The sequence below is a fragment of the Papaver somniferum genome, chromosome 10 (assembly GCF_003573695.1).
Source record: "Papaver somniferum cultivar HN1 chromosome 10, ASM357369v1, whole genome shotgun sequence".
Classification (NCBI taxonomy): domain Eukaryota; kingdom Viridiplantae; phylum Streptophyta; class Magnoliopsida; order Ranunculales; family Papaveraceae; genus Papaver; species Papaver somniferum.
Window position 1 is genome coordinate 162,126,146 of NC_039367.1, and position 26,116 is coordinate 162,152,261.

At 36.5% G+C, this 26,116-nt stretch overlaps 2 protein-coding genes and 1 long non-coding RNA gene across 3 annotated transcripts; 2 read left to right on the forward strand and 1 right to left on the reverse strand.

Moving 5' to 3' along the window:
- Window positions 1–313: 313 nt before the first annotated feature.
- Window positions 314–2,931, forward strand: LOC113319383 (MDIS1-interacting receptor like kinase 2-like). Its single transcript, XM_026567644.1, has 2 exons — window positions 314–2,293; window positions 2,413–2,931. The coding sequence occupies exons 1-2, from the start codon at window positions 388–390 to the stop codon at window positions 2,796–2,798; spliced, it is 2,292 nt and encodes a 763-aa protein (XP_026423429.1). The 5' UTR covers window positions 314–387; the 3' UTR covers window positions 2,799–2,931.
- A 9,734-nt stretch (window positions 2,932–12,665) lies between these two features.
- Window positions 12,666–15,826, forward strand: LOC113317475. Its single transcript, XR_003343571.1, has 2 exons — window positions 12,666–13,015; window positions 14,720–15,826. It is a non-coding gene; the product is annotated as an uncharacterized LOC113317475 (long non-coding RNA).
- Window positions 15,827–18,164: 2,338 nt separating this feature from the next.
- Window positions 18,165–19,042, reverse strand: LOC113317850. Its single transcript, XM_026565979.1, has 2 exons — window positions 18,939–19,042; window positions 18,165–18,689 (listed from the first exon to the last, which is right to left on the reverse strand). Exons 1-2 carry the CDS (start codon window positions 19,009–19,011, stop codon window positions 18,442–18,444), a joined length of 321 nt encoding a protein of 106 aa, XP_026421764.1. The 5' UTR covers window positions 19,012–19,042; the 3' UTR covers window positions 18,165–18,441.
- Window positions 19,043–26,116: the final 7,074 nt, after the last annotated feature.

Genomic DNA, 26,116 nt, shown 5'->3' on the forward strand with positions numbered 1-26,116 from the left:
GTTCAATTCCTACTTCCGTAACTAATTTGACTAGCCTAGATACTCTTTACCTATTTTGATAACCAGCTTTCCGGTATCATCCCTCGGGATATAGGAAGATTACACTCTCTTACAAGCTTGGATATTTATACCAATAATCTGGATGGTTCAATTCCCGCTTCCATAACCAATTTGACTAGCCTAAACGAACTTTTCCTGTATGATAACCAACTTTCTGGCATCATTCCTCAAGATTTTGGAAGGTTAAGCTCTCTTAAAAGCTTAGATTTGTCAAGAAACGCTTTTACTGGTCCAATCCCCACCTCTATATGCAACTTGGCCAACCTCATCGTTTTATCAGTTCATGGAAATCAACTTAATGGTACCATCCCTCGAGATATTGGAAATATGAGGTCTTTAGATACCTTATATATAGACCTGAACAAACTCACTGGTTCAATCCCTGCTTCGATGGGTAATTTGAGCAATTTAACTCAGTTAACTATTGCTCAAAATCAATTAACCGGATCCATCCGTGCATCGGTGGGTAATTTGAGAAATTTGAATATTTTAGATCTTTTTGAAAATGAATTTGATGGTTCATTACCAATTGGAATCAGCAATCTAACACAGTTGAAAGAACTGTCTTTGGGTAGTAACAAGTTTTCTGGTTATTTACCTCAAAATGTATGTCAAAGTGGAATACTTGAAACATTTAAGGTATCTAGAAACTATTTCACGGGTCCAATACCAAGAAGCCATAGAAATTGTACCAGTCTTAGAAGCCTGTTTCTTGGAAATAATGATCTTGTAGATAATCTTACAGAGGCATTTCACGTGTATCCATATCTAAATAGGTTTACAGTGCAAAATAATATGATGTATGGTGAACTCTCAAGAGACTGGGGAGATTGTCGAAGTTTGACAGCCCTATCTTTCTCAAGGAACAATATCACAGGTAGAATACCAACTGAAATGGGAAAGTTGAAGCTTTTAAATGCACTTTATCTTGATTCAAATAATTTGGTAGGAGAAATTCCCATTGAGTTGTTGAAACTGTCCTCATTGATCGAGTTACGCTTGAGTAATAATCAGCTTTCTGGTAGATTGTCTTATAGAGTTGGAATGTTATCCAACTTGCAATATCTCGATTTATCAACCAATAAACTCACAGGATCAATACCCAAACAACTAGGAGAGTGTTCAAAGTTACTATCATTAAATTTGAGCAGAAATAATTTTAACAAAAGCATCCCACCCCAGATCGGAAACTTGGATTCTTTGCAGATCTTGTTGGATCTTAGTTACAATGAGCTGAGTGGAGAAATACCTTCAACTTTTGGAAGACTAGACAAACTGCAAACACTAAATTTGTCACACAACAAGCTTTCCGGATCATTTCCATCATTATTTGATCAAATGATTAGCTTGATCACTATCAACATTTCTGACAATGAATTGAGTGGTCCATTCGATGCTTTGAAGAACAACAAAGGGTTGTGTGGTAATATCTCAAGAGGCTTAAAACCATGTAATTCTTTGGTTGTGATCGCAAGAAAAGAAGACAAGCATAAACTTTTGCTTGTAATCCTACTTCCTTTGATTGGATCGTTGTTTATTTTATTTGTACTTTTTGCCATCTGGTTTCGTCTCCGAAAAAGATCAGTTTTAAATGCGGCGCCTACAGATCAAGTTAGAGCCATTAATGCCGGAAGAAATTTATTTTCAGTTTGGAATTACGATGGGAAAATAGTGTTTGAAGACATAATTGAGGCGACAAAGGATTTTGATACTAAATATTGCATTGGAACGGGAGGATATGGAAGTGTTTATAAAGCAGAGTTGTCGGCAGGCCAGGTTGTTGCTGTGAAGAAACTTCACTCGTCGGGGGACGACTTTGAAATGGCAGATCTCAAGTCTTTTGAAAGTGAAGTTCATGCGTTAACTGAAATTCGACACCGGAACATTGTGAAACTTTTTGGTTTCTGTTCTAATTTAGAACGACGAGTCTCATTTTTGGTTTATGAGTTCGTAGAAAGAGGAAGTTTAAAAAATGTTCTATGTGATGGAGAACGAGCAATGGACTTCGATTGGATAAAGAGGGTGACATTCATCAAGGGAACAGCTGATGCACTTGCTTATATGCACTATGATTGTATTCCCGCAATAGTTCATAGGGACATTTCTAGCAACAATATTTTGTTGGACTTTGAATATGATGCTAAAGTTTCTGATTTTGGTACGGCAAGGATTTTGATGCCAGATTCATCCCATTGGACATCACCTGCGGGAACCTACGGATATGTTGCTCCAGGTACGCATTTAACCCAACTAAAACTTGTAAAATATTTTTTGTTATTGGTTCCATTTTTTGGTAGATAGCTAGTACATTCACATTTATACCTTTGTTTAATAATGTTATTATTATTACAGAGCTTGCCTATACAATGAAGGTGACCGAGAAGTGTGATGTTTACAGGTTTTGGGTGATCATATTAGAAATACTAATGGGAAGGCATCCATCTGAAATTATCACATTACTCTCACAAATTCATCTTTCATCTTCGTCTTCGAGTAAGGTGGGGCAAAACATAAGGTTAGGAGACATCTTGGACCAATGCATTAAAGCACCGACCGATGTTGTTCAAAAGGAAATAATTCACATTCAGAAGGTTGGAATTTCATGTTTACGGGGTGATCCATGTACTCGGCCAACTATGCAAGAAGTATCAGTTGAGCTATCACTATCAGCTGGCAGCATGGCAGATTTGGCAAAGCCTTTTGAAACCATTTCTCTAGGAGACATACTGGTGTCGTAATAATTTATTTAAGATTTTTGTTAAAGGGAGAGCAAAAATGGATCCGAGGAGAGCGAAAATCGTAGTCGACTCGCTAATTATGACCTAGTCAATATATTTCACTAACTCGGACCAGGCTATCCCTAATTCAATTCACCCTCATACCACACAACTCGTACCATCTCGCAAAACTATTTCACTGCTGCAAACTCCATTGCCAATGGGTTTTGGTAAAAAAACTCAACTTGATTCATTAATTTTTTTAAACATTACGGGTTATAACAACTTGTTTGATTGATTAATTAGTTGTATCTACCCTTGACTTAACCAAATAAGAAATTGATTATAATTAGTTGTCCATCAAATAAAGTCAAGCTTTTGCCAAACCTCCACCTCCAAAAATACCTAGCTGGTATATGAGGTAAATATCATTCGATTCAAACGTCCTCTAAACAATCTGAGTCTCTTTTGATATTCTATTCCTTTATCTAATTTAGGTTAAATAAAAAATTTGAACATCTTTTACTTATTTTAACTTGACAAGATGATGGACTTAGGAAAGATGGTAGAATCCATGGAGGAAGAATAATAATTAAGTAGATTTTATCGGACAACTAATTTTAGATCCAATTATTTTGATGCCTCGAGTGATTAGAACTGAATGTTCAATTTTTGAAACAAGAATTATTTGTTTAAATAAAAGAGAGTTGTTATCTTTGAGTGAAATGTATGTTAACGGTGAGCATTAACGAGAGGATACCTATAATGGAGTTAGTGGGCCGTACAGTAAAGAGTTTGGTGGTGGTGCTGCGGAAAGGATGGTTACGGCTGGAGGAAGATGAACATTTTTGGGGGTAATTTGTGTATCCTAAAATGTACTAAACAGGGGTAGTTTGGTCCGAGTTAGTGAATTATGTTGACTATGTCATAATTAATGAGTCGACTATGATTTTCGCTCTTTTCGGATCCATTTTTGCTCTTCCTTTAACAAAAATCTTTATTTAACAAGTCATAATTTTATTTTCATTTCAGTATTATGTTATAAAAATACAAGCAAATGTGCAAAACAAATGTGAGGAAATTTTGCGTATCGGCACGGAAGAGTTTTTTTTTTTTTTGAAGCATGCATATTATTAAAAGGAAAATAGATTACAATTTGTCGTGGGTATGTGGTACCCACGGAGTCCTGAAATAAAATGTGACTAATAAAAGATGGGATTGCCTGGTCCCATATTTTGGTTGATGAATTTTCTGTTTGGCTTCCATCTGCTGCATGATTGGCCATTTCGTCGGTTGCCTGATTTCCTTCCCTGTAGTTGTGTTGAATAGCAGCTTGCGGGATCTGTCGAAGTCTACTTTTTATTTCTTCAATCATTCCTGCTATGTGCCAAGGTGGAGGGGTGGAGGAGGTAATGAAACGCAGAAGGTTCTCTGAGTCTGTTTCAAAGAGAACTCTTGGTCATTGCCTCTCTGTTGCTGTTTTTGAAGCTAAAAACAAAGCCCAAATTTCTGGGATTAATGCAGTCGTAATTCCCAGTGGTTGACCTAGAGCTATTAAAGTTCGACAGATCCCGGAAGAGTTGAATGTCAACCAGCTTGCTGGTAAAATCGAATGTATAATATATATGCCGCATGAGTTTTTTCATAAATCAAACGTGACCTGACTATTATGCCACATGGGTTAATCCTAAAAAAAAAAGGTCTATCCTACCTTTGCTTTGGTGACTTGCGCTTTGGTGCCTTGCTGAGGAGTGGATGAGTACCCAAGTGCCAAGACCTGACCAGACGTAGCAGTTGTGAGTTGTCTCGAGGATCTCTTGATGGTCAAACGCCTCATCTTTGGAGGATGAATATAATAGGATATATGGCAAAGCCAAAAATGGGTTATCCGAACCAACTGGCATTAGCCCAGTTGGCCAGGGATTGGGCTCTCAGCCTATAGGTTCCCGATGAAACAAGGGCCATCTTGGTTACATCCATGCACACTTTGTTAGCTATCAATTTTTTGCTCAATTATTCACAATTTTCAGGATTTATGTGATTCACTGTTTGCTACATAAAAAAAAATTATCCAAAAACGGGAAACTATATTAAAACAGAGTCACACAAGGTGACAAGAATAGAATACAAAGACTCAAGGAAGAGCATACAAAAAAGACGTCAAGGATAGTTCACGAAAACAACACAATTACGAGTTAAAGTTGAAAGAGGAAAACCATCAAAAGTCTTGTGTATATCAACCAATTGAACATCGTGCACTTAATTGCAAAGAGAAGTTGCTAACTACTCCCGGACTTATTCCGTTCTCGCCAAACAATCTACCAAATGCAAAAGGTAAAAGAAACGAAATTTTATGTTTTCTTGTTTTTGGTTTCGCAACTCTCCAATTCCAGATTGTTTCTTTAACAAATTCCGAAATCCTAATTTAATCTTAGGCTATGAAAGAAGTAGTTCCATACTTTTCCAGTAAACTTACAATGAAGAAATAAATGCGAGTTTGATTTCCGTTCAGAAACAGAAAAAAAGACAAAGAGGAGATTCACCTTCCCAGCTCGGTAGAAAAAATCTCTTGTTGGCGGGCCTTTGTAGCACATGGTCCAAACAAAGAAAGAAACCTTCAAGGGAATGACAGTATTCCATACTTGCTTATAAGGAAACACAATGCGTCCATTAGTGTCAAAAGTATCGTAAGCTGCAGTTACCGTAAAACTCTTATCATTTAGCGAAGTCCTTTCATCCGCGCCTTCAGATAAGTGATCACGAGGGGAACCCATTAATTGGAGTAACCGAATTGAATAGCCAAGTTCCGATTCTCTAAGATTCCTTGAAAAATTTAGAGTGCATCCATCTGAATTAATAGCCAAATCAGCTACAGACACATTCTTCCATCTTGAAATTTTGAATACGCAAGGAAACAAAGTCTGCAAAGGAGTTTTACCAACCCAAATATCTTTCCAGAACAAGACACTAGCACCATTCTTGAGTTTCAAATTTGAACAATTGACTACTAACTCTCTAGAATTCAAAATGCTTGCCCACAACCTAGAAGCAACCGGTTTTGTAAAAGTATTCGGAAAGAAAGAATTTATATTTCCTCCAAACTTTTGATGTACAATTTTTCTCCAAAGCGCAGTCTTTTCCAAACCATACCTCCAGATCCATTTTGCATGTAGAGATGAATTCACATGTTTCGGTTTCTTGATTCCCACACCTCCTCTTTTCTTTGAACGCGTTACATTTGGCCAAGCCACCCGACCTCTATTTATATTAGCGCTAGTGGACCTCTAAAGAAAATTTCTCATTATTTTTTCCAATTCTTTTCTAACCGAGATTGGAATCTGAAACATATTGAGAAAATAAATAGGGAGGTACACACTCTGAATCATGATCAACCTTCCCTTGAAAGAAAAGATCTCTTACAAGAAGCAAGTTTCTGCTGAAACTTTTGAATGACGCTAATCCAAATAGCCTTACATTTGGATTTGCTCCCCAAAGGGATACCAATATAATTAATTGGAAAATTGTCAACAACACAACCAACAGATAGGCACATCTTAGAGCATTATGAGCATTTTGATAAATCAAACTTAACCATCAACATAACTTATCTGATGATGAAGAAGCAACCTTTATCAATGATGTTCAAGCTCCTTATATTTTCTTTTATTCTTCCGTGCTCACTCAAGTTACTAACTATTCTGATGATGTTCTATAATAACATCTATTATTTTGCAAAGGACTTAACTCTTAGTATCTCTTACCTTGCTATTTATAGCCTAAGTTTCTTACCAATAAAGGAGCTTGTAAGAGCAAGGGCTATGGAGTGAGTGTTCTCATTCAATATGAATGATTATCGTTGGATTTGCTCAAATTAGATGCTACTATGGAGTGAGAACACCCACTCATTCATCAATAATCACTGATACACTCAGTGGAGTGAATGAGTAGGCGAAAGGGGAGGCTAAGCGGCTAAAAATCAGCCGTTTGGTGAAAAACACAATGAGCGGCTGAAAATCTGCCTCTCAAGCCTATTTTTAGAGTTTTGTTAATTTAAAACTCTTAGATGTGGGACTCACAATTAGGTTTTTATTACTAAAAAAAAGAAAAACTACGAGAGGAGGCGAATGTTAAGCCGCTTGGAGAGAATTTTTCTCTCCAAACAGATAAAGATCAGCCGTTTAGTCTTTTTATTAAGGCTCCCACGGTCAAAAAAACTCTCTTTCACTCATTTCTCACTCAATTTGACAGTGAATGAGTGTTAAAAAAACTCATTCCATAGCCCTTGCTCTAAGAGATGAGATCATAACACAAACCGCCACTCTGCTGGACATTGCTTGCCCGTATAGATAGAATTCTCTGGAATTAGTCAATGGTGGTCAGTCAGTCGGTAATGGTTTCAGGTCATTAGGCCCCAAACTCCAACACACTTGTGAGGAAGATCAAATTCTAAAAACTCACCAATAATGGAGGATTCTCTGTCAGATCTCTGTACAAATCCAAAATCAACAGCAAATGCATCAATGAGCCGCAACTGACCTAATGGAAGATGCCAAAAAAATTGTACATAGAAGTCTGTGCATGGAATCCTCCGCACAAATGTAAAAGCTGCCAATATATATACGAAGTTTGCAGTTTTGAAGAGGAAGCTAGGTGACACATTTCTCCATGGATTGTCCCTTTGCCGCCTCTATTAGGCAGAATCTCTATGGTTCCAACAATGAGTAATTTCGAAACTAGTTTGGTTTCATTGCCAGGTTTAACTCCTGGTTTGTTAGTTTAACTGACCATGTTGTTTCTTGTTAGTTTATTTGGAAAACCGGATGCAATCACATCTTTAAGCACATGCACTACTCTAAATGCTAAGAGTACTACTACACAACATCTCCCCACCTAGGACAAGGTGTACAATCTTCAAATTCATATCCTGAATAATGTATTATATACCAAGATCAATGGACCCCAACCAACCACAGTACCATTCCACCTTTTAACGGAATGAGGTTTTCTCGGTTCACCATCTCCATTTTAACATCAAGAACCCGACACTCATTTCCTGTACACTGCCATAATTTCCACTGATTGTTCATGAAACCATATTGGGGATAGAAGACATCCAGAATATAATGGAGAAAGGGGAACAACAAGAGGGACAAACCTGACTTTCCAATGGGTCAAAGAATTGCATCACACAAATGTGCACATTGCAGCCTAAGATATGGAAACTCTTACTCTATTAAACGTAATCCAAGGAAAATTCGTATTAAGCTATCATTAAGGAATTAGGAGAAATATAAAGACAACATTTACTAAAGTCACTTTTTACGCTACCAGGAAAACTGGGATCTTTTGTTTCTCTTCTTTAGGCTTCTCCTGAGTTTTCTTCAAAAATAAAATAAAATAAAATAATAATAAATGACGGGTGCCCAAGATGGAATCTTGTTGATTGTCTGTTTTTAATCTTAGCATGCACCAATTGATAACTACTTAATTTAAAGTGTATGTGTGGCATTATTAGCACAAACACAAAGTGTTTAGTACTCCGTATTTCATTTTAAAATTGTTAGCTAAAAGATTAAGCATACAACTATAATCATCTCAAATGCATTTTGTGGAGTTTCAGGTGTTAGAAAAAGAACGACTCCTTGTAAAACTCTATTAAATTCTACACAAGAAATAACATCACTTTTTCATTTTGAGAGATCAAGTATTCCAAAGGTACGTCTAGTTCAAAAAGAGCATGTATTAGGTGGCCACTGGGCATGGTGGTATAAGCAACATATGGTGGGTGTTTTTGTAGGCTTGGTACAGGTAATTTGGGCTTGTATATGTATGTAGGCCGATATTATCAATTTATCATGAACTTTTTGGAAATATTTTCATGCAGATGCAGTAAAGATGACGATTGATTCCTATGATCTTATGATAAAACTTGTTACGAAATCAAGATCTTTCTGAGATTGATTACTCTAAATACTACATGCCTAGTTGAAATTGGCATTTATTTTGGTGGCAGTCTGGCAGTGGTTGTCGAAGCATCATAACTTAGTCACTTGGTTTGTTGGTGTAGTTTTGCGGGTTTGGTACGTGTAAGTTGGGCTTGCACATGTGTGGGCTTTCATGTAAATTTGTTCCATGTGTAGATGCTTTAGATTTTTCTGGTTTCTACTTGTTTTTATTGTCTTCGGAAAATGCAACTCGGGAAGCTGGGATAGGACTGGAATGTTTCTTCTACTAATAACTCTAAAATGTTGTTATAAGGAAAATTCTCCGTTTTGTTGCAGGTGAATGCAGAGGAGCAAGATGCAACATTACGACGGAGCAGTAAGTGCTGAGCGGACAAAGTTCTTATAACTTTGGGAAGCTGACAATTAGCCGATTGGCAAGTGTGTGAAGGATAATAGTCCACGTGTTAGATATTAAATTTCACGTGTACATACATATTTCACATACGTACAAGTTGTTATAACCTTCCCTGGTCCTCCTATTCTTTTGCTAAGAAGTCCTATTCTATAGTTGTTTAGGTTTAGTCTTGTTGGAAAGTCCGGTTCTACTGATGTACCTATTCTCTAGTTTATTCTGTTTAGTATTCTCATCTGTAATCTCATGTAATTCATATAAATACTATTAATGAAATCAATTTCACAAGTTGTGTGAGAAACTTCAAATCAATATTCGTTTATGGTATATTAGAGCTAGGGTTTTTTTTCCCCCTGAAACTTCATCTCCATGGTTGTTGATGATACTCAATCAGATCCTACAACAATGGAACCTCACAACATCTCCGATAAGGATATTGCACTATCTCCCAGCAGTCCTTATTACGTCCATCCAGCGGACAATCCCACATCTGTGATACTCACTCCCCTTCTAACCAGCGATAATTACTGCACCTGGGGCAGGGGAATGACGAAAGCACTCAGTGCAAAAGGAAAAACCTGATATATTGATGGTACGGTGAAGAAGCCAACAAGTTCAGTCGATCTTCCACACTGGACGCGTTGCGATGATCTCGTTGGGAGTTGGATCTCTAACTCTGTTGATCCTGAAATCAGAGGAAACACAATGAACTTTCCATCTGCAAGAGAACAGTGGCTGGAAATCAAGTCTCATTTCTCCCATCACAATGCATCCAAGCTGCATGCATTAAAGCAATCTATATCCAATCTGAAACAAGACAATCTCAGTGTGGCGATGTACTACACACGACTCAAGTCTCTCTGAGATCAGTTGGATGTTTTTCGTCCTGCTGAGCCATGTATATGTGGAGCCGGCAAAAACTACGTCGACAATCACAATCAGGATAGAGCCATGGAGTACTTACAAGGCTTACACGATCGATTTTATTCTCTGCGAAGTCAAATCCTTCTCATGGAGCCTATGCCTTCATCTGCTAAGATCTACAATCATGTCAGGCAGGAGTAGGAGCAACAATGTATAAACTCTTCTTCTGTTCCATCTATTGAATCAGCTACTTTGAATGTCTCTCGTGGTGATTATAGAAATTCGAGGAACTATGCAAAGCCTGGTACTGTAGGAATCGCTATTCCTGGAAGTTATAAACGTCTCAGGCCATTCTGTGATTATTGTACCAAAATTGGTCACACTAGAACAACTTGCTGGAAGTTGAACGGATATCCTAAAGATTTACCAAAATCATCTCGTGGCCCTGATGCTCCTCTAGCTGCTGCTATCACACCTGTTGCTGCACCGGTTCCCCTTGCTGCACCAAATATTATTATAGCTCAATATCAGCACCTCCTGTCGTTGCTGGAACCCAATGCTGCTACTGGTGATAATACTCTTTTCGCTAACTTCGCAGGTATGTCTCTTTCTTGTACAATCAATTCTAGGATTGTAGATAGTAGTGCTACTCACCACATTTGTTCCTCTTTATCATTGTTCTCTTCTCATAAATTGGTTTCTACACCAATCCATGTTCAATTACCAGATGGATCACATACATCTGTGACTCATATTGGGTGTGTTGATTTATCACCCACTATCAAACTATTGAATGTTTTTTATATCCCAAGTTTTAAATTTAACTTGCTTTCTGTCAGTCAATTGAATCGCACAGCTAATTGTTGTGTATCATTCTCAAACGGATCTTGCATCTTTCAGGACCGTCAAACGAACACGGAGATTGAATGGAGTAAATGCATTGCAGGCCTCTACCACTTCAGTTCTTAACCATTTGCTTTATCTGTTAGCACGAATAAGCCTGTTAATACATGGCATCGTCGTCTCGGCCATCCAAACATGGATTCTTTTAAATTTTTAGTTAGCGAATTTCCTTACATTCATTCTCAATGTAATCACTTTTGTTATGTTTGTCCAAGGGCGAAACAAACTCGTCTTAAGTTTAATAAAAGTGTTTCTTCATCTTCTCATGTTTTTTAATTAATACATGCTGATATCTGGGGTCCCTTTTCAATTCAGTCTCTTTCCGGTGCAAAATACTTTCTTACTATTGTAGACGACTACTCTAGATGCACCTGGGTCTATCTAATGAAAACTAAATCCGAAACTTTTAAGTTTCTTCAATATTCTTTTAACTTCGTTATGACTCAGTTTGGTCATAAACTCACCAACATCTCCTCAGGTGTCGATAATTTAATTATTCCATCATTGCAAACTTTTCGGTCTGACAATGGTGCTGAGTTCAAACCAAAAGAACTTCAGTCTTGGTTTCATGAAAAAGGTATTATTCATCAAACAAGTTGTGTTTATACTCCACAACAGAATGGCGTTGTTGAACGCAAGCATCGACACTTGTTAAATGTAGCAAGGTCTTTAAGATTTCAATCCAATTTACCCCTGCGTTTTTGGGGAGAATGTGTTCTTGCTGCTGCTTATTTAATCAATAAGTTACCATCTTCAGTATTATCACAGAAATACTCGTATTTCTCACAAATTCGACCAGCGTGCCAAACCTGGCATTTTCATTGGATACCCTCATGGTCAGAAGGGTTACAAGATATACGATCTTGAAACTAATTCCATTTACACTTGTGGAGATGTAGTGTTTCATGAACTATCTTTTCCATTTGATGATTTATCGCATAATTCAATTGTACCAGCCCTGTACAATCTCCAGAATCTTATCTCTATGATTCCGTTTATACTTCTCATGCACCTATTTCACCGGCATCTCCCTCACAGCTGAACCGTGATGATTTATTATATGCTGAGACTGCAGGTCATTCCGCTGCACAATCTTCAGAGAATTTTGGTTGTTCAATTCCTTACTCTACAGTTTCTCCCTAGACTGCACAACCTGTAGTCTCACTTGCCAGATCATCTCCAGGTCAGTCCGTAAATCTGCCTGTCTGATCCTTTCCAGGTCAATCCCTTAATCAACCTTCCCAATCATCTCCAGGTCAGTCCGTACCTCCACCTGTACGATCCTTCCCAGGTCAGTTCTTTAATCCACCTGCACAAACATCTCCAGGTCAGTCCGTAATTCTACCTGCACAATCCTCTCCAGCTCTGTCTTTTCCTTTACAAAATATTACTCCTGTCGTTCCTTCTGTGGTCCAATCTTCAGGACAATCTGTAAGGACCATCGAGCGCGTCAACGCTATTAGACTAGTCAAGACACGATTTACCTGCTAATGAATCGGTTATATTAACACAAACGTTAATTAATAGAATTTAATCTAACAATGATCTAAATACTAAAATTAGTACCATCGAAAAGATAACGAAAAGTTACGCGTAATGGATTACTCGAACGTGTCATACAGATACCGGACAAAGAAGATATCATCGGATTAGTGAGAAAGGGCAAAGTAGTCTTTTGCTATTAAACCGACTGGAGCTTCCCTTATCCTATTCACGGGTGTTCCATAACTTTCCTTGGGCCTTATCTAGACCAAATCGAGCAGATAAGCTCATTTTTTATTTTCTTCTTCTGCTTCTCTTCCCGTGTTCTTCACCTGTTGGTGATGTTACGAAATTGAAATCGAGATTTTTAGATCGAGAGAGAGGGGTATAGTTGCGTAGTGATCGTTGTTGGTGGTACTGATGTTGATTATCTCTGGGAAGATGAGAAGATGTCGATGTTGCTGTAAATTAGAGGTTAGGGTTTCTGAGTTTTGAGGTTTTGTAGAACTGATGATGTTTTAGGTTGCTGATTGACGAAGAACAGAAGGGTGAAGGTTGAATTGAAGATCTGTAGTTGTTCTAATGATGGATTGCAGGGTTATCACCGAATTGATGAGGTGAATCGATAAAAGGTAATTTAGGGTTTCGAATTCATTGAAATTGCTTTATGATTTTGATGTGTTTTGTTTGATTATAGTATGGATTTGTTGTTAATTGAAGTGTAGATGAATATATGGAGTTTAATTTTGAATTCATAGAGAAATTAGGATTCCCCTTGTTCTTCCCCAATTTAGTTAGCGTTCATGGAGTGATTGAGTAGTTTACATGAACTGGAAGAGATGGGTTTAGGATGTAGCTGTGGTGGTGGTCTGGTTCAGATTTATATAACAGGGAAGCTGCAAAAGAAGCTGAGGTTGGTGGTGATATTCAGGGAATTAATGTTCTTGGAGATTTGATTAAGATGAATGAGTTTGAGTTGCAGTTGGGTTTAAGTTATAGTGTTTCCGTAAGGGATTTTGTAACGCAACTGAGGATGAACTTTAGATGAATGTTAGGTGGTGGCAGGGATTCGTGTTGGTGCTGCCGGATGTAATGAAGTTGTTGTGTTAGTTTTGAAGATGCTCGCACTTCTGTATTTGTGATGCTGAGATGATATGAAGGAAGGTTTACTAGAATATGAAGAAGTTAAGATGAGGTTGAGCTACAGAGAGTGAAGCTAAGAAGATGATAGTGCTAAGAGTATTTCATTTGATTGGTAATTGCTGGTGGTATTAGTTTTGGGTCTTAAATGAATTGAAGATAAGAAGAGGGTGGTGGTGCTGCTGTTAGTGGTTGGCGATGAAGATTATAGTGTTGAGGTTTCACCTGATATAGGTTGGAAATGCTGGTTGAATGCAGTGAGAGTTAAGAAGAAGATGATGCTCGGAATGAGAACCAGTATTGCAGATGGGTTCTCAACAAGAAGATGTAATCTTTACAGCTGATGAATGGTTTATGTGTAATTGGGGAAGGTAAGCTACAGTTGTGAAGAATTGAAGTTGTGTTTTAGAAGAAGAATTGGACCCAAGACGAAGTCAATATTGCTGGTGGGAATGCTTTCATCGTAATGGAGGTGGTATTGTTTTAGAAGGGCAATGTGGTTGAAGTCCATGGGATTTCAATGAATGCTCTTCTGTAGTTGAATTGACAGATATTGTAATGGTAGATTAGGCTTGTATTTGAGTTATAGGGTATTTGCTTTTGTATTGCTTCATTGTTTGTGCAATAGAAGTTTGGCCTGTACAAAGGCATTGGCCTTGAGCTTTTCTGCTCAGTCAGATTATCTGACTGATTATGTTCTTAGGTGACTCAATTTATCTAACTGAACTGAACCGTGTTAACTCACTAAGTTATCTGTCTTGACTCAGTTGACCGATTTAGAGTTGACCAGTGGACTTTTCTGGGCTTTGACCTTGAATGTCGTTGACTGTCAGATGACCTGTGAACGTCAGTTTGACAGTCAGTTGGATCAGGCCTTAGATTAGTGGGCCGGGTTTGAGGACTTGGGCTGAGGGCCTAACTTTCCTATTTTGGTGTTGAACCTTTTATGGGTCGAATTAGCCTTTAGTTTCTTCTACCAAGTTGTAGATGTTCATAAGACATGTCTATTGAACTATAGAACCAATTTAATTGGATTAGTAAACCTTTATTATGCTAAATATAGATAATAAAAAGGTGTGGAACCATAAATGGCTTAAAACCATTAGATAATTCATTTAGTTTATAAATAGCGAATGGTATGAGATTATGATATTAGCTTTTTGGCTAATTTCTTAGTATGCTTGTGTGATTAGCAGTTATTCTATATTAACAACGATCGATTCAAAGTATGAACCAGTGGATTCGGGATTTCAAGGTAGGAGTGGGTTGCCTTCAAAACAGGTGGAAACTCTATAACCTTCTTGTAATCATTAAGCTTTTTTTTATCTGCGAGCATGATGAGTCTTTACTATTTGAGTGCATGATAGCGTATACTGTGATGTTCTATTTCATGTATCTTGAGTATGACGTATATGTTGCATCTGTATGTACGGTGTTGCTATGATGTGTTGTGTTGATATGCACTGTGAGATTTCCCTGCGAGGAGTGTCTGTGTTCCCCACGACTCTTAGCTAAGTTAAGTAAGGCGGTAATTCATCTGTCGACAATATTGTTTAGTAGGGCGGTAATTCATCCCTTCAAATATTATTATAACTATTTCATTAGTAGGGAGGTAATTCATCCGTTATAATATTTTGCTTATTAATATAGAAGGGAGGTAACTCATCCGTTTGAATATTACCTAGTAGGGCGGTAATGCATCCGTTATATTATTATGCTTATTAATATAGTAGGGCGGTGACTCATCCGTTTGAATATGACCTAGTAGGCCGGTAATTCATCCGTTATGATATTATATATATTATTTTATTTGAGGGAAATCACTCGTGTGCATATTATACTTGTTTGTATAACTTTCTGATCTTGATGGTAATATTCTGAATCATGGTTTGTATGGACACTCTGTGTGGATGATGTTATTATTATTGATTAGGGTTACTCTCGCATCGTCTTCTCCAATGAGTTTGGCGAGGTTAGAGTGACACTTGCTTCATGTTGCAAAAATTGTTGAATGTTTAGTCTTCTTCTTATTTCTTCCGATTTATATTCTCGTAGAACTGTGAAGTATGTTAGTGATTACTTGAGAGTTACATGTTTTTCATTGAGCACCCTTTTGGGATGAAGTGCTCACTCGTTTCCACTTCAGTTTTCAGTTATTAGAAGAGAGGGTGCAGTGAAGATATCCGTTTTCGTAGTTTAAAGCGTTACCGAACTTAGTTACGTATCTTTTATATATATGTTTTCTTTATTTATTGTAAACAACACACAAATATATTTATATCATTTGAGAGTTCATCTATTAATATTAGAGTATTTGGGTTTAACAGTTTGGGTTTGGTTTTAGTTCATTTTATGTAATTATGATTCCTAAAATCGTTGATATGAAATTGATGCTTCAGTTAGGTTGTAAACCTATTAGCTAAGCATGTTCAGTAAATGGGGTATCATACAATCGTCTCCATTGGCACATCCAATTGTCTCTTCATCTGGTCTGCCATCTTTATCGTCAGTACCAATTAATCACCCAATTACTCCAGCTGAACATTCACGACCAGTTCGTGATCGCCATCCTCCAGTCTATTTGCAAGACTATCACTGTTCATCTGCGCGATGTCAATCCAATTATGTATATCCATTGACGGACTATTTATCTTATGATAAATTCAAGCCAGAACATAAGGCTTTCTTATATGTTGTTCTTCATAATGAGGAATCAAAATCCTTTTCACAGGCAACCAAGTGTCTAAAGTGGCGTGCTGCAATGGCTAAAGAAATTTTGGCTTTGGAAGCGAATGATACCTGGATAATGGTTGATTTACCACCCGACAAGACTGCAATTGGCTGTAAATGGGTTTTTTAAATCAAATTTAACTCTGATGGCTCCATAGAACTCTATAAAGCTCGTCTTGTTGCGAAAGGATATACTCAACAAGAAGGAATTGACTATTACGACACTTTTGCACCGGTTGCCAAGTTAGTCACTGCCCGTGTGTTGCTGTCTGTGGAAGCAATCAATGGCTGGTCTTTACACCAGTTGGATGTGAACAATGCATTTCTTCAAGGTGATCTCGATATGCGCATTCCACCGGGTCTAGCACGTAAAGGTGAGTCTAAAGTATTCAAACTTAAGAAATCTCTCTATGGCCTTAAACAAGCCTCTCATCAATGGTTTTCCAAACTAAGCTCAGTATTATTAACTGAAGGCTTTCAAAAATCTCTATGTGATCATTCTCTTTTCACATATCATCGGGGTACAACTTCGATTTTTGTTTTAGTTTATGTCAACGACATAATTATAACTGGCACAGATGATAGCTTCATCAACTCACTTAAGCTACGCCTGGCTTCTCATTTATCTATTAAGGACCTTGGACGCTTACAATATTTTTTGGGTATTGAGGTCTCCCGTTCTTCTAAAGGAATTTTCATTTGTCAACGCAAATATGTCCTTGATATTCTTAAAGACTTTGGCCTCACTGGTGCTCGTATTTCACCATTTCCAATTGATGCACATCTTAAGTTAACACCCACTGATCGTAAGGAGTTGTCTGATCCAAGTCCATTTCGACGCCTTATTGGTCGTCTCCTGTATCTTACAGTTACTCGTCCTGACATAACTTATTCAGTAAATTATTTGAGTCAGTTTATGCAGAAGCCTCGCACATCTCATATGGATGCTGCTCATCGTATTCTTCGTTATCTAAAGGAAACAATTGGTCATGGCATATTTCTTTCTTCCAATAGCTCTCTTTCCCTGCATGGGTTCACAGATTCTGACTGGGCAGAATGTCCATTCACTCATCATTTTACTACAGGTTACTTGGTAAAAATAGGCGATAGTCCTATTTCATGGAAATCCAGGAAACAACCTACTGTGGCTCGTTCTTCTGCTGAGGCCGAATATCGTGCTTTGGCTAATCTAACAGCAAAATTACAATGGTTATCTTATATCTTCACTGACATGCATATTCCATTTCCTCTCCCTATCACTGTTTCTTGTGATAGTCAAGCCGCAATTCACATTGCTCAAAATCCGGTTTTTCATGAACGGACTAAGCATATAGAAATAGACTGTTATTTTGTTCGTGAAAAACTACTCAGTGGTTTGATTTTGCTGAAACATCTTCAATCCGCTGATCAACTGGCAGATGTATTTAGAAGCCGTTGGGAGCTCCACAATTTGGTCGTCTGGTTGCCAAGTTGCGCGCTCGTTCTGGCTCTACCGATTAAATCTCACGTGTACATACATATTTCACATACGTACAAGTTGTTATAACCTTCCTGGTCCTCCTATTGTTTTGCTAAGAAGTCCTATTCTATGGTTGTTTAGGTTTAGTCTTGTTGTAAATCCGGGTTCTACTGATGTACCTATTCTCTAGTTTATTCTTTTTAGTATTCTCATCTGTAATCTCATATAAGTCATATAAATACTATTAATGAAATCAATCTCACAAGTTGTGTGAGAAACTTCAAACCAATATTTGTTTATTAGACCCAACGAGGCTACACGTGAGGGGGCGTGTTGAGATTATTAGTCTCACATTGTTTGGGCATCTAAGATCCTGCGGTTTATAATCCCTTAGGACCTCTCCACTCATTGCCAATTAAAATCAAAATCTAAACATTATTAATGCCCCTCAATTAAATCTTATACCATTGAATACAAGATAACATATATTCCACATTAAAGGAAATCAATCCAACACACAGAACCAGTAAACACACAGAATCTTGATAAAACTCGGTCCTCCTCAGCGATTTATGCACCAATAGTATTCCTCGGTGAAGAATTCATATCAAAGTAAAGTATACTCGCAAATAACTCGGCCGAGTTTGGCTCCTTGGATTCGGATATAAAGGGGAAAGAAAACACAAACACACGTCTAACCCAAAACATACATGGCGATATATTCATCAGCTATGGTTTTGGTGGTTTTGGTTCAGCACAACAGCAATTGCATTTACCCCCGAGAAGTGGCTCTTTTTTGTCCAAAATACACACGCCAGTCGTCTGTAGATCTTTAAGTTTTACCAGCACAGTTCCGAAAGCGCATTCAAATGCACCCTGACATTGTTCTATTCCACATTTGTCGCATCCCTTAAGGACCTTAACAACACCCCCCTTCTTCGTGCAAACTTCTCCAAATGTTTGAGCATATGTCGTCTCTACATTTACATACATAATTAACACAGAAGATTTTATTAGGATATGGACGTGCATAAACTGGGGTTAAATCAACTTGAAATTAAATAGTAACAGTAAATATTTGTTGAAATGGTTAGCCAAAAAAACAAAAGGAAAATCTTCTTCTCTCATTTTGAGTAAGAAAGGAACCATAATACTAATAATTAACCACTGACGATGGGACGAAAAATTCTAAAGATAAGTGAAATCAAAATCCTAAGAATACTTACCAAAATGTATGGTAAAGAGGACAACCAAAAGAAAACCAGCCAAAACAAGAGAAGAACTATTTCTTGGAGCCATGATAATAATTGTAGGTATGAGATCGATAACGATGCTTTGATGATGGATGAAAGCTTACTGTATTTGCGCTTCAATTTATAGACTTTCGGAATGATTTATTTTGGTTTATTTTTAATTTGTGATCAATCAGTGTTTTTTTATTCGAGAAATTATTAGGGAAAGTCTACATGTTCAGAATGATTCTCGTATATAAATTGCGTTAAATAATTAAGCCAAAAAAATGAAAAAAAATTCCTTTTAAGATTTTTTAAAAATCAAAAACTCTTTTAATAATAATAACTAGAAAAACTATTAGACAAACTCCTCTAATTATTCTTAAATTATAAACCACTTGCGCTACACGGTGAATCTCAGTTGGCCTCCTATCGTGCAAATAATTAGGGCCTGTTTGGTACAGTTTTGAAAAACAGTTTTCAAAAATAGTTTTCCACTGTTTTAAAAACATACCTTTTTTTCCTTGTTTTCATTTTCTAAAAATTGTTTGGTAAATTGTTTTTGAAAACAAGGAAAACCAACTAAATCGGATCAAATGTAAAGATTCGTCTAAGAGATAGTGATATTAGCCATGACTCACTTGCAGTCATTCCCCATCTCTTACTTTGTTCTGAAAAGAAGAAAAGAATAAAAAAAAGAAAAAAAGAGAAAACACAGAAAACAATAATTTGTTGTTTTCATTTTTTTGTTTTTAAAAACAGAAAACAGATAGAAAACATTTTCTGAAAATGTCCTTACCAAACGCGTTTTCTCCTGTTTTCTGTTTTCTCTGTTTTTAAAAACAGAAAACTGTTTTTGAAAACTATACCAAACAGGACCTTAGGTTTTTAATTTTTTTTTGCTAAACCTATAATTGCATCATAATGGTTTCGCCGGACAACGTGCGAGTCACTCTTGCCGGCATCAATTAAAATGGAGTTCGAGTAACATGCGGGTGCATATTTTAAGTATCATTAAAAATAATGAAATATCAATCACTAATATTTGCGTATAGTTATCAAGTTATCAAGCATGCCAGCTTGGTCCTTATCAGTTAGCACGTAAGTTGAACATCGAAAATGGCTTAACGTGGTGGTTTGTTCGTAACCATCAAAAAAAGAACAACGTAATTGGCGACTACTAAAATCTGGTTGCGAAAATGTGTGAGACCTACGTGTATGGATGGCCACCCAAAGAAATTTATATTGGAACGAAGTCAAATAGGAGATAACTCGTTGAGAAAAAGATATATCTGAGAAGAAGAAGTAAGGTAAAAATTATTTCATTAGTGGACTAAAAGCTTTTTTTTTTTTTTTTTTTCTGATAAGAAGCTTGAATATATTAATTAAGCAAGATAATACAATTTCATTTTTTTCGAAAACATTAGAAATGATATTTTCTTTGTGGATTTGTTGTTGCATATGCTTCGAAAAGTGTTGTAGTCTTCTTATTCTTGCTTCCTTTGCTACTGAATCTGCTGCAGTATTGTAATCTATGTTTATAAATTTTATCCTGGCTTGTGGAAGAGTGTCCAGAATGGAAATAATGTCTTCAATGGTATCCTCCGCCGTCCAGGCAACTGCTGCATCTTTTTGGTTAGTGCAATCTGACAGAATTTTACAATCTGTAGCAATAAAGGCACTGAAGAGAATATTATCTTCTAGCCAATTTAAAGCCTTCAAAACTGATTTTGCTTCTGCGTGTAAAGCCGAGGAAGCCCAATCTGAACTTGTATGCATAAAAGCTTCTTGTTCTACCGAGTAAGGAATGAAAGCATAGCCCATTGTTAAATTCTCCTTGTTAAAGGAGGCATCTGTAAAAATTATCCAATCAGAGTTGAAATTGTTCCACTTATTTGTTTTTGTCTTCTTTTTTTAAGCACTTGTTTGTAACTTCTCTTTATTAGGAGGTTGAGTTTGTAAAAAATTCCTAATCTGTTGGATCAATGCATATGGATATGGGTTAGTTTTCCTAAAAATTACTTCACATCTATACTTCCACAGGAACCAAGTGATCGTTGCGATGTGTTCACAATTTTTTGAGTAGATACTATTTGATATCCAGTTCTCAACCCACTTAACAATCGAATCTGTGTTGATTTGCGAGTTGACTGTGTTCAATTCACATCCAAACCAGATTGCTCTAGCAAAAGGACATTTTCTAAAAAGGTGATCTTTTGTTTCCGCCTCTTGGTTTTTACATAGAGGACACTCTGATGATATTTTTGGGTTGTGGGCTGCTAATCTGCTATTTGTTGGGAGCGCCTTTTGGATCAATTTCCAAATAAATAGTCGGATCCGAGGTATTTTCTTCAAATTCCAAATATTTTCCCACGAGAATATAATATCTTCCTCATCATTATTATGTTGATTGATAAGGTAGTTGTAAATATTTTTTGCCGAAAAAGCTCCCGAAATATGGTGTTCCCATTTAATTTTGTCCCTGTTTTCTTTATTCGGGGAAATTGCTAGAATTTTTCCTTTAATTTCTGGGGAAAAATATTCATTTAATTTTTCAATATCCCAGCCACCATCAGAATTTAGTAGCTCATGGACATTTTGAGGTATCGGGTCTGGCTTATCACTTGGTTGGGTTACTGTATTTGTGTCAAGTATCCATTTGTCTTCCCAGATCCTTGTGTTTTTTCCGTCTTTCACTTGCCAGATGAAGTTTCCTTTTATAATATTGAGACCCTTCTGAATACTTGTCCAAATCCACGAGAGTTCATAATTTCTTTTCGGTTGAAAAGGGTTCGATCCATGAAAATATTTCGCTTCTAGTAATTTTATCCATAGTTGATCCTTTTCTGTCATCACCCTACTTGCTAACTTCGTTAGAAGGGCTATATTGAAGTTATGGGGATTCTTAATTCCTAGACCGCCTTGGGACTTTGGTTTGCACATGCCTTTCCATGCTTTTATATATCCACCTTTTGTTTTTGCCTTATCCTTATTCCACCAAAAATCTCTCTGAATTTTTTGTCAAGTTTATCTAGAGTATCTTTTGGAAGGACAAGCATCTGCATCTGATATGTTGGATATGACTGGAGAATTGATTGAATTAAAACTGTCCTACCCGCTTGCGAAAGTAACTTTGATTTCCACCCTTGTAACGTATTATAGTACCTTTGCAAAAGGGGTTCAAAGTTTTCTTTTCTATTTTTGTCGAAGAAAAGAGGTGTACCCAAATACCTGTCCTGTTTTATCAGGAACGGGACTTTTAGAATTTTTGCCATTAACAATTGGGTTAAAAATACAATTGGGTTAAAAATACATATAGCGCTGGAACACTCGACATGAATGGGTTAACATTAAAATTTCAAAAATAGGGACGAGCTACATAGCCTAGATTAGCCCCTTGTTAGGCCGATTCCTGATACACGCTCATGAAATCAAAATTCAGTGGAGTCAACCAATAATGGGAATTCTTTGTCGAGTCTCTATAAAAAGATAAGATCGACATCAAATACATTAATGTGAGCCACAACTCTGCGAATAGGATATAAATTGCCCCTACTGGCCAATTGTTGTTGTAAATGTGCACATTCAATTCTCCTCACAAATGTAAAATTTGGTGGGAATTGAGTGTTTGTCCCTCCCCTCACTTTCGCTTACTCAAATGGTCTTTGACTTAAAATTCAATTTTAAAAAAATTAATCAATTTTGTTGAAATGACCCTTAAAAAAGAAGGAGATCCATTTGGATAAAGATGTTTATGATGTTATCAAATAAACTATATCCTTTATTAAGGGTATAATCGTCATGGCAACTTGAGCATAACATGTTTCACGAATCATACATAAGAATTCGACAAATTTTATATATTTGGAAAGTTTTTTGAAAGACCTACACAACGAGCGTAAATACAACTATCAAATTTTCAATTCACATAATTTTTTATTCTTTAAATATTTTTTAAAATTTTTCTTCATATTTTATAGTGTGCAGACAATATGCACACTGCTTTTTATGTGCAGGAAATATGCACACTGATTTCTGTACATAATTTTTATAATTTTCTTCATATTTTATAGTGTGCAGGTAATATGCACACTGATTTTATGTACATAATTTTTATAATTTTTTTCATATTTTATAGTGTGCAGGCAATATGCACACTGATTTAATGTGCAGGCAATATGCACACCAGTTATTTTATTGCAGGGTCACTAGAATAATTTGCAAATTTTATTAAATAACCCTGTGGTCAAGAGCCTAGTTAGTAAGTTCGCGAATGATTCGCGAATCATTCGCGAATTTTTCCGTACCGCGAATTTTACCGTTTTATTTGCGTACGTTTGCAACTCCGAACCCAAGACGCGTATTATGTGGCATTCCCGGATTATTCGCGAATCGTTCACGAACTTTACGTATCCCGAATGATACGTCCGCTTAATTCGCCAAAAATTCTTTAGCTTTTATGTTTTCAAAGGCCCTATTTTTTTGGGCTTTACTGCCTCCCAAGCATACACGGCTCAATATTAGGCGTTGTTGTAATTTTTATGAAACAAAAATGACAGAAGAGATTTGAAGGTGAAGGTGAGAGAGATCTAAACCACTATACCACGTCCTCTTTGATGACTAATGTTGTATATATTATTAATATCATCATATTAAGTTTATTTTTTCTTTAAATAACTCACATGTATGCATAAAAATTAGTCTATGACCTTATAAATATTAATTATTTATTATATATAGATACCGAGTTTTCAGATCCGAACTCACATTTATAAATCGAATTATACACGTACGTATGTCGTTCCGAATTACTGACGAATCACGTTCCGTTGACCGAATTTTTGACCGAATTTGGGTTTTACAAAACCGTATAATACTCGTACGTTTTCCGTTCCGTACGTTTTCCGAACCTCGAATTGCTAACTAAGGTCAAGAGAGTAAAACCCATAATTTCTAGGGTCATGAGAATAAATTACTCTAAAATTTGCAATTACAGAGAGAAGGTACCAATGCATCTCTTCATGTATTGTCCATTTGCCACCTTTATTTGACAGAATCTCAATGTTCTCGAATCCCGGTCATGAGAAATCTGTAAACCATCATAGCTTCATTAAACTGACATAACCTCGAAAACCGAATATAATAAGCCAATTGATCATTTTTTTATTTACTAGTTTTGGAAAGCCAGATGTGACCACATCTTTAGCCACCCGATTCTAAATGCTAATAATACTGCTCAGAGTATCACACAACAAAAATTCTAAGCCAACCGTGTGATTGAACCACACGGAAACCGCTAGACACAACAAAGTCCAAAAGATGGGACCTCCTGCTGTCCTCCGCGGGGGGAATCACACCAAAAATTTGTGAGACAAAATTTGAGATACGGTTTTGGTGTGGTATATTTACACGGTTTGTTTAGAATCACGCATCACACAACATCTCTGCTCATATAACAGTGCACAATCCACAACGTGATATCCTGAATAATTTGTTATCTACCGAGGTCAAAACCTCTCGACCACAATTCCATTTGACCTTTAATAGCAGAAGGTTTTTTGGCCACCATCTCCATTTCCATAATTCGAGATGACAACATCCATTTGTTATACATTGCTCTAACTGTCCGCCACTAATTTTGCCGAAAACCACATTGCTATGACTGTTGGAAAAGAATTACAATACACAAACGTTGACCTTGCATCCGAAGATATGGAAACTCTTATCTGATTCACCTTACTCGATCAAAATGCAGTCTAAAGAAGATTCGTATTAAGTTACGGAAAATGGGTTATTTTCCCAAAACCCATAAAGTATGGGAGTAATGGACTTGTAAAATATAAGTATGGATGGAAAAGACACAAGAAAATTTAGTCATATATACCCTTTATTTTAAACTCTATTCGTTATCATATTCATTTGCCTCTCCTATTTTTTGTTCTTTCTCCAATTTAAAACTATCCGTGATAAATTGAATCGTTAATAAAATATATATTTTTGAAAAGGGATCGAAAATCTCTACAAAACAAGATCCATTGTTGATATGAAATTCAATTTTTTTTTTTAACCAGACCGATTGTACGTTATGCACCAAGGTGCAACTTGACCAAAATTTATTTTCTATAAAAATATGCATTATGCACCCAGGTGCAACCTGTCCAAAATTTATTTTCTATAAGAATATGCATTATGCACCCAGGTGCAACCTGACCAAAACATTTTTCCTATAAGAATCAAAAAAACATACACTATGACATACCTTATGCACTTAGGTGCATCTTGTATACTTCGTGGGGTAAATCTAGGTTTATCCTACTAATCATATGCAATATATTATGCACCACCAAAATCACTAGTTCACGATTTCGACCAATAAATCCAGCACCATTACCATCACGTTCACCATTAAGACATCAACCAAATACAAGTATTATAAAAGAAAAATAAGAGGAACAACAAAAAATCCAAAAGAGAATATACATTATGCACTCGGATGCATCTAGACGAAAACCTATTTTTCTGTCGAATATGTATCATGCACTCATGTGCATTTGGTGTATTTCGTGGATGAACCTAGTTGTATTTCGTGGATAAATCGAGATGGATTCATCTCGCATCCATATCTTCTCATACATCCACAAAGTCACCACATCAATACATAAAAACCACATCCCGTGGTAGTAAATCCTTAGTTCAAACTAATATAACGCCATGATATGATTCTCCATGCTATTTAAGCTTAGAGAAAAGGAAATGCAAGGAAATATACAATATAAAAATCAAAAACATGACGAGGGTACCGGAAACAAAACAATTTAATTTTTAATTTTGCCGATAACTCAGTCGAAACCCTTCGAAAAGATAACACTACCCTATTACAAACTCCTGATCAAGAGAAACTAAGCAAAACCATTGAAACAATGGCCAACAGCTCAAGCAAATCAAAAATATTGAACATAATGAATAGGATGACGAGTTTCTGGGAATATATAAATCACAATCAGGTGATAGATCTAAACTTACCAAAAATCACAATTACATAGCTCAAGAAAATCAGATAAATTGAATGGTAATTCACTAGAATTTAACTACGTATATAATAAAATGATAGTATTGTATGCTTTTCTAATGTTTGTTTTTAGTTTTTGACTGTAGCTTTAAATAATATCATA

What these genes read in the sequence shown, in the direction of transcription:
- LOC113317850 (XM_026565979.1), bottom strand. Translation starts at nt 19,011, where the DNA reads ATGGCTCCAAGAAATAGTTCTTCTCTTGTTTTGGCTGGTTTTCTTTTG. An exon ending in CCTCTTTACCATACATTTTG is followed by an intron (nt 18,690 to 18,938) that starts GTAAGTATTCTT and finishes ATGTAAATGTAG; the next exon opens with AGACGACATATGCTCAAACA.
- LOC113319383 (XM_026567644.1), top strand. Translation starts at nt 388, where the DNA reads ATGAGGTCTTTAGATACCTTATATATAGACCTGAACAAACTCACTGGT. An exon ending in CTACGGATATGTTGCTCCAG is followed by an intron (nt 2,294 to 2,412) that starts GTACGCATTTAA and finishes TTATTATTACAG; the next exon opens with AGCTTGCCTATACAATGAAG.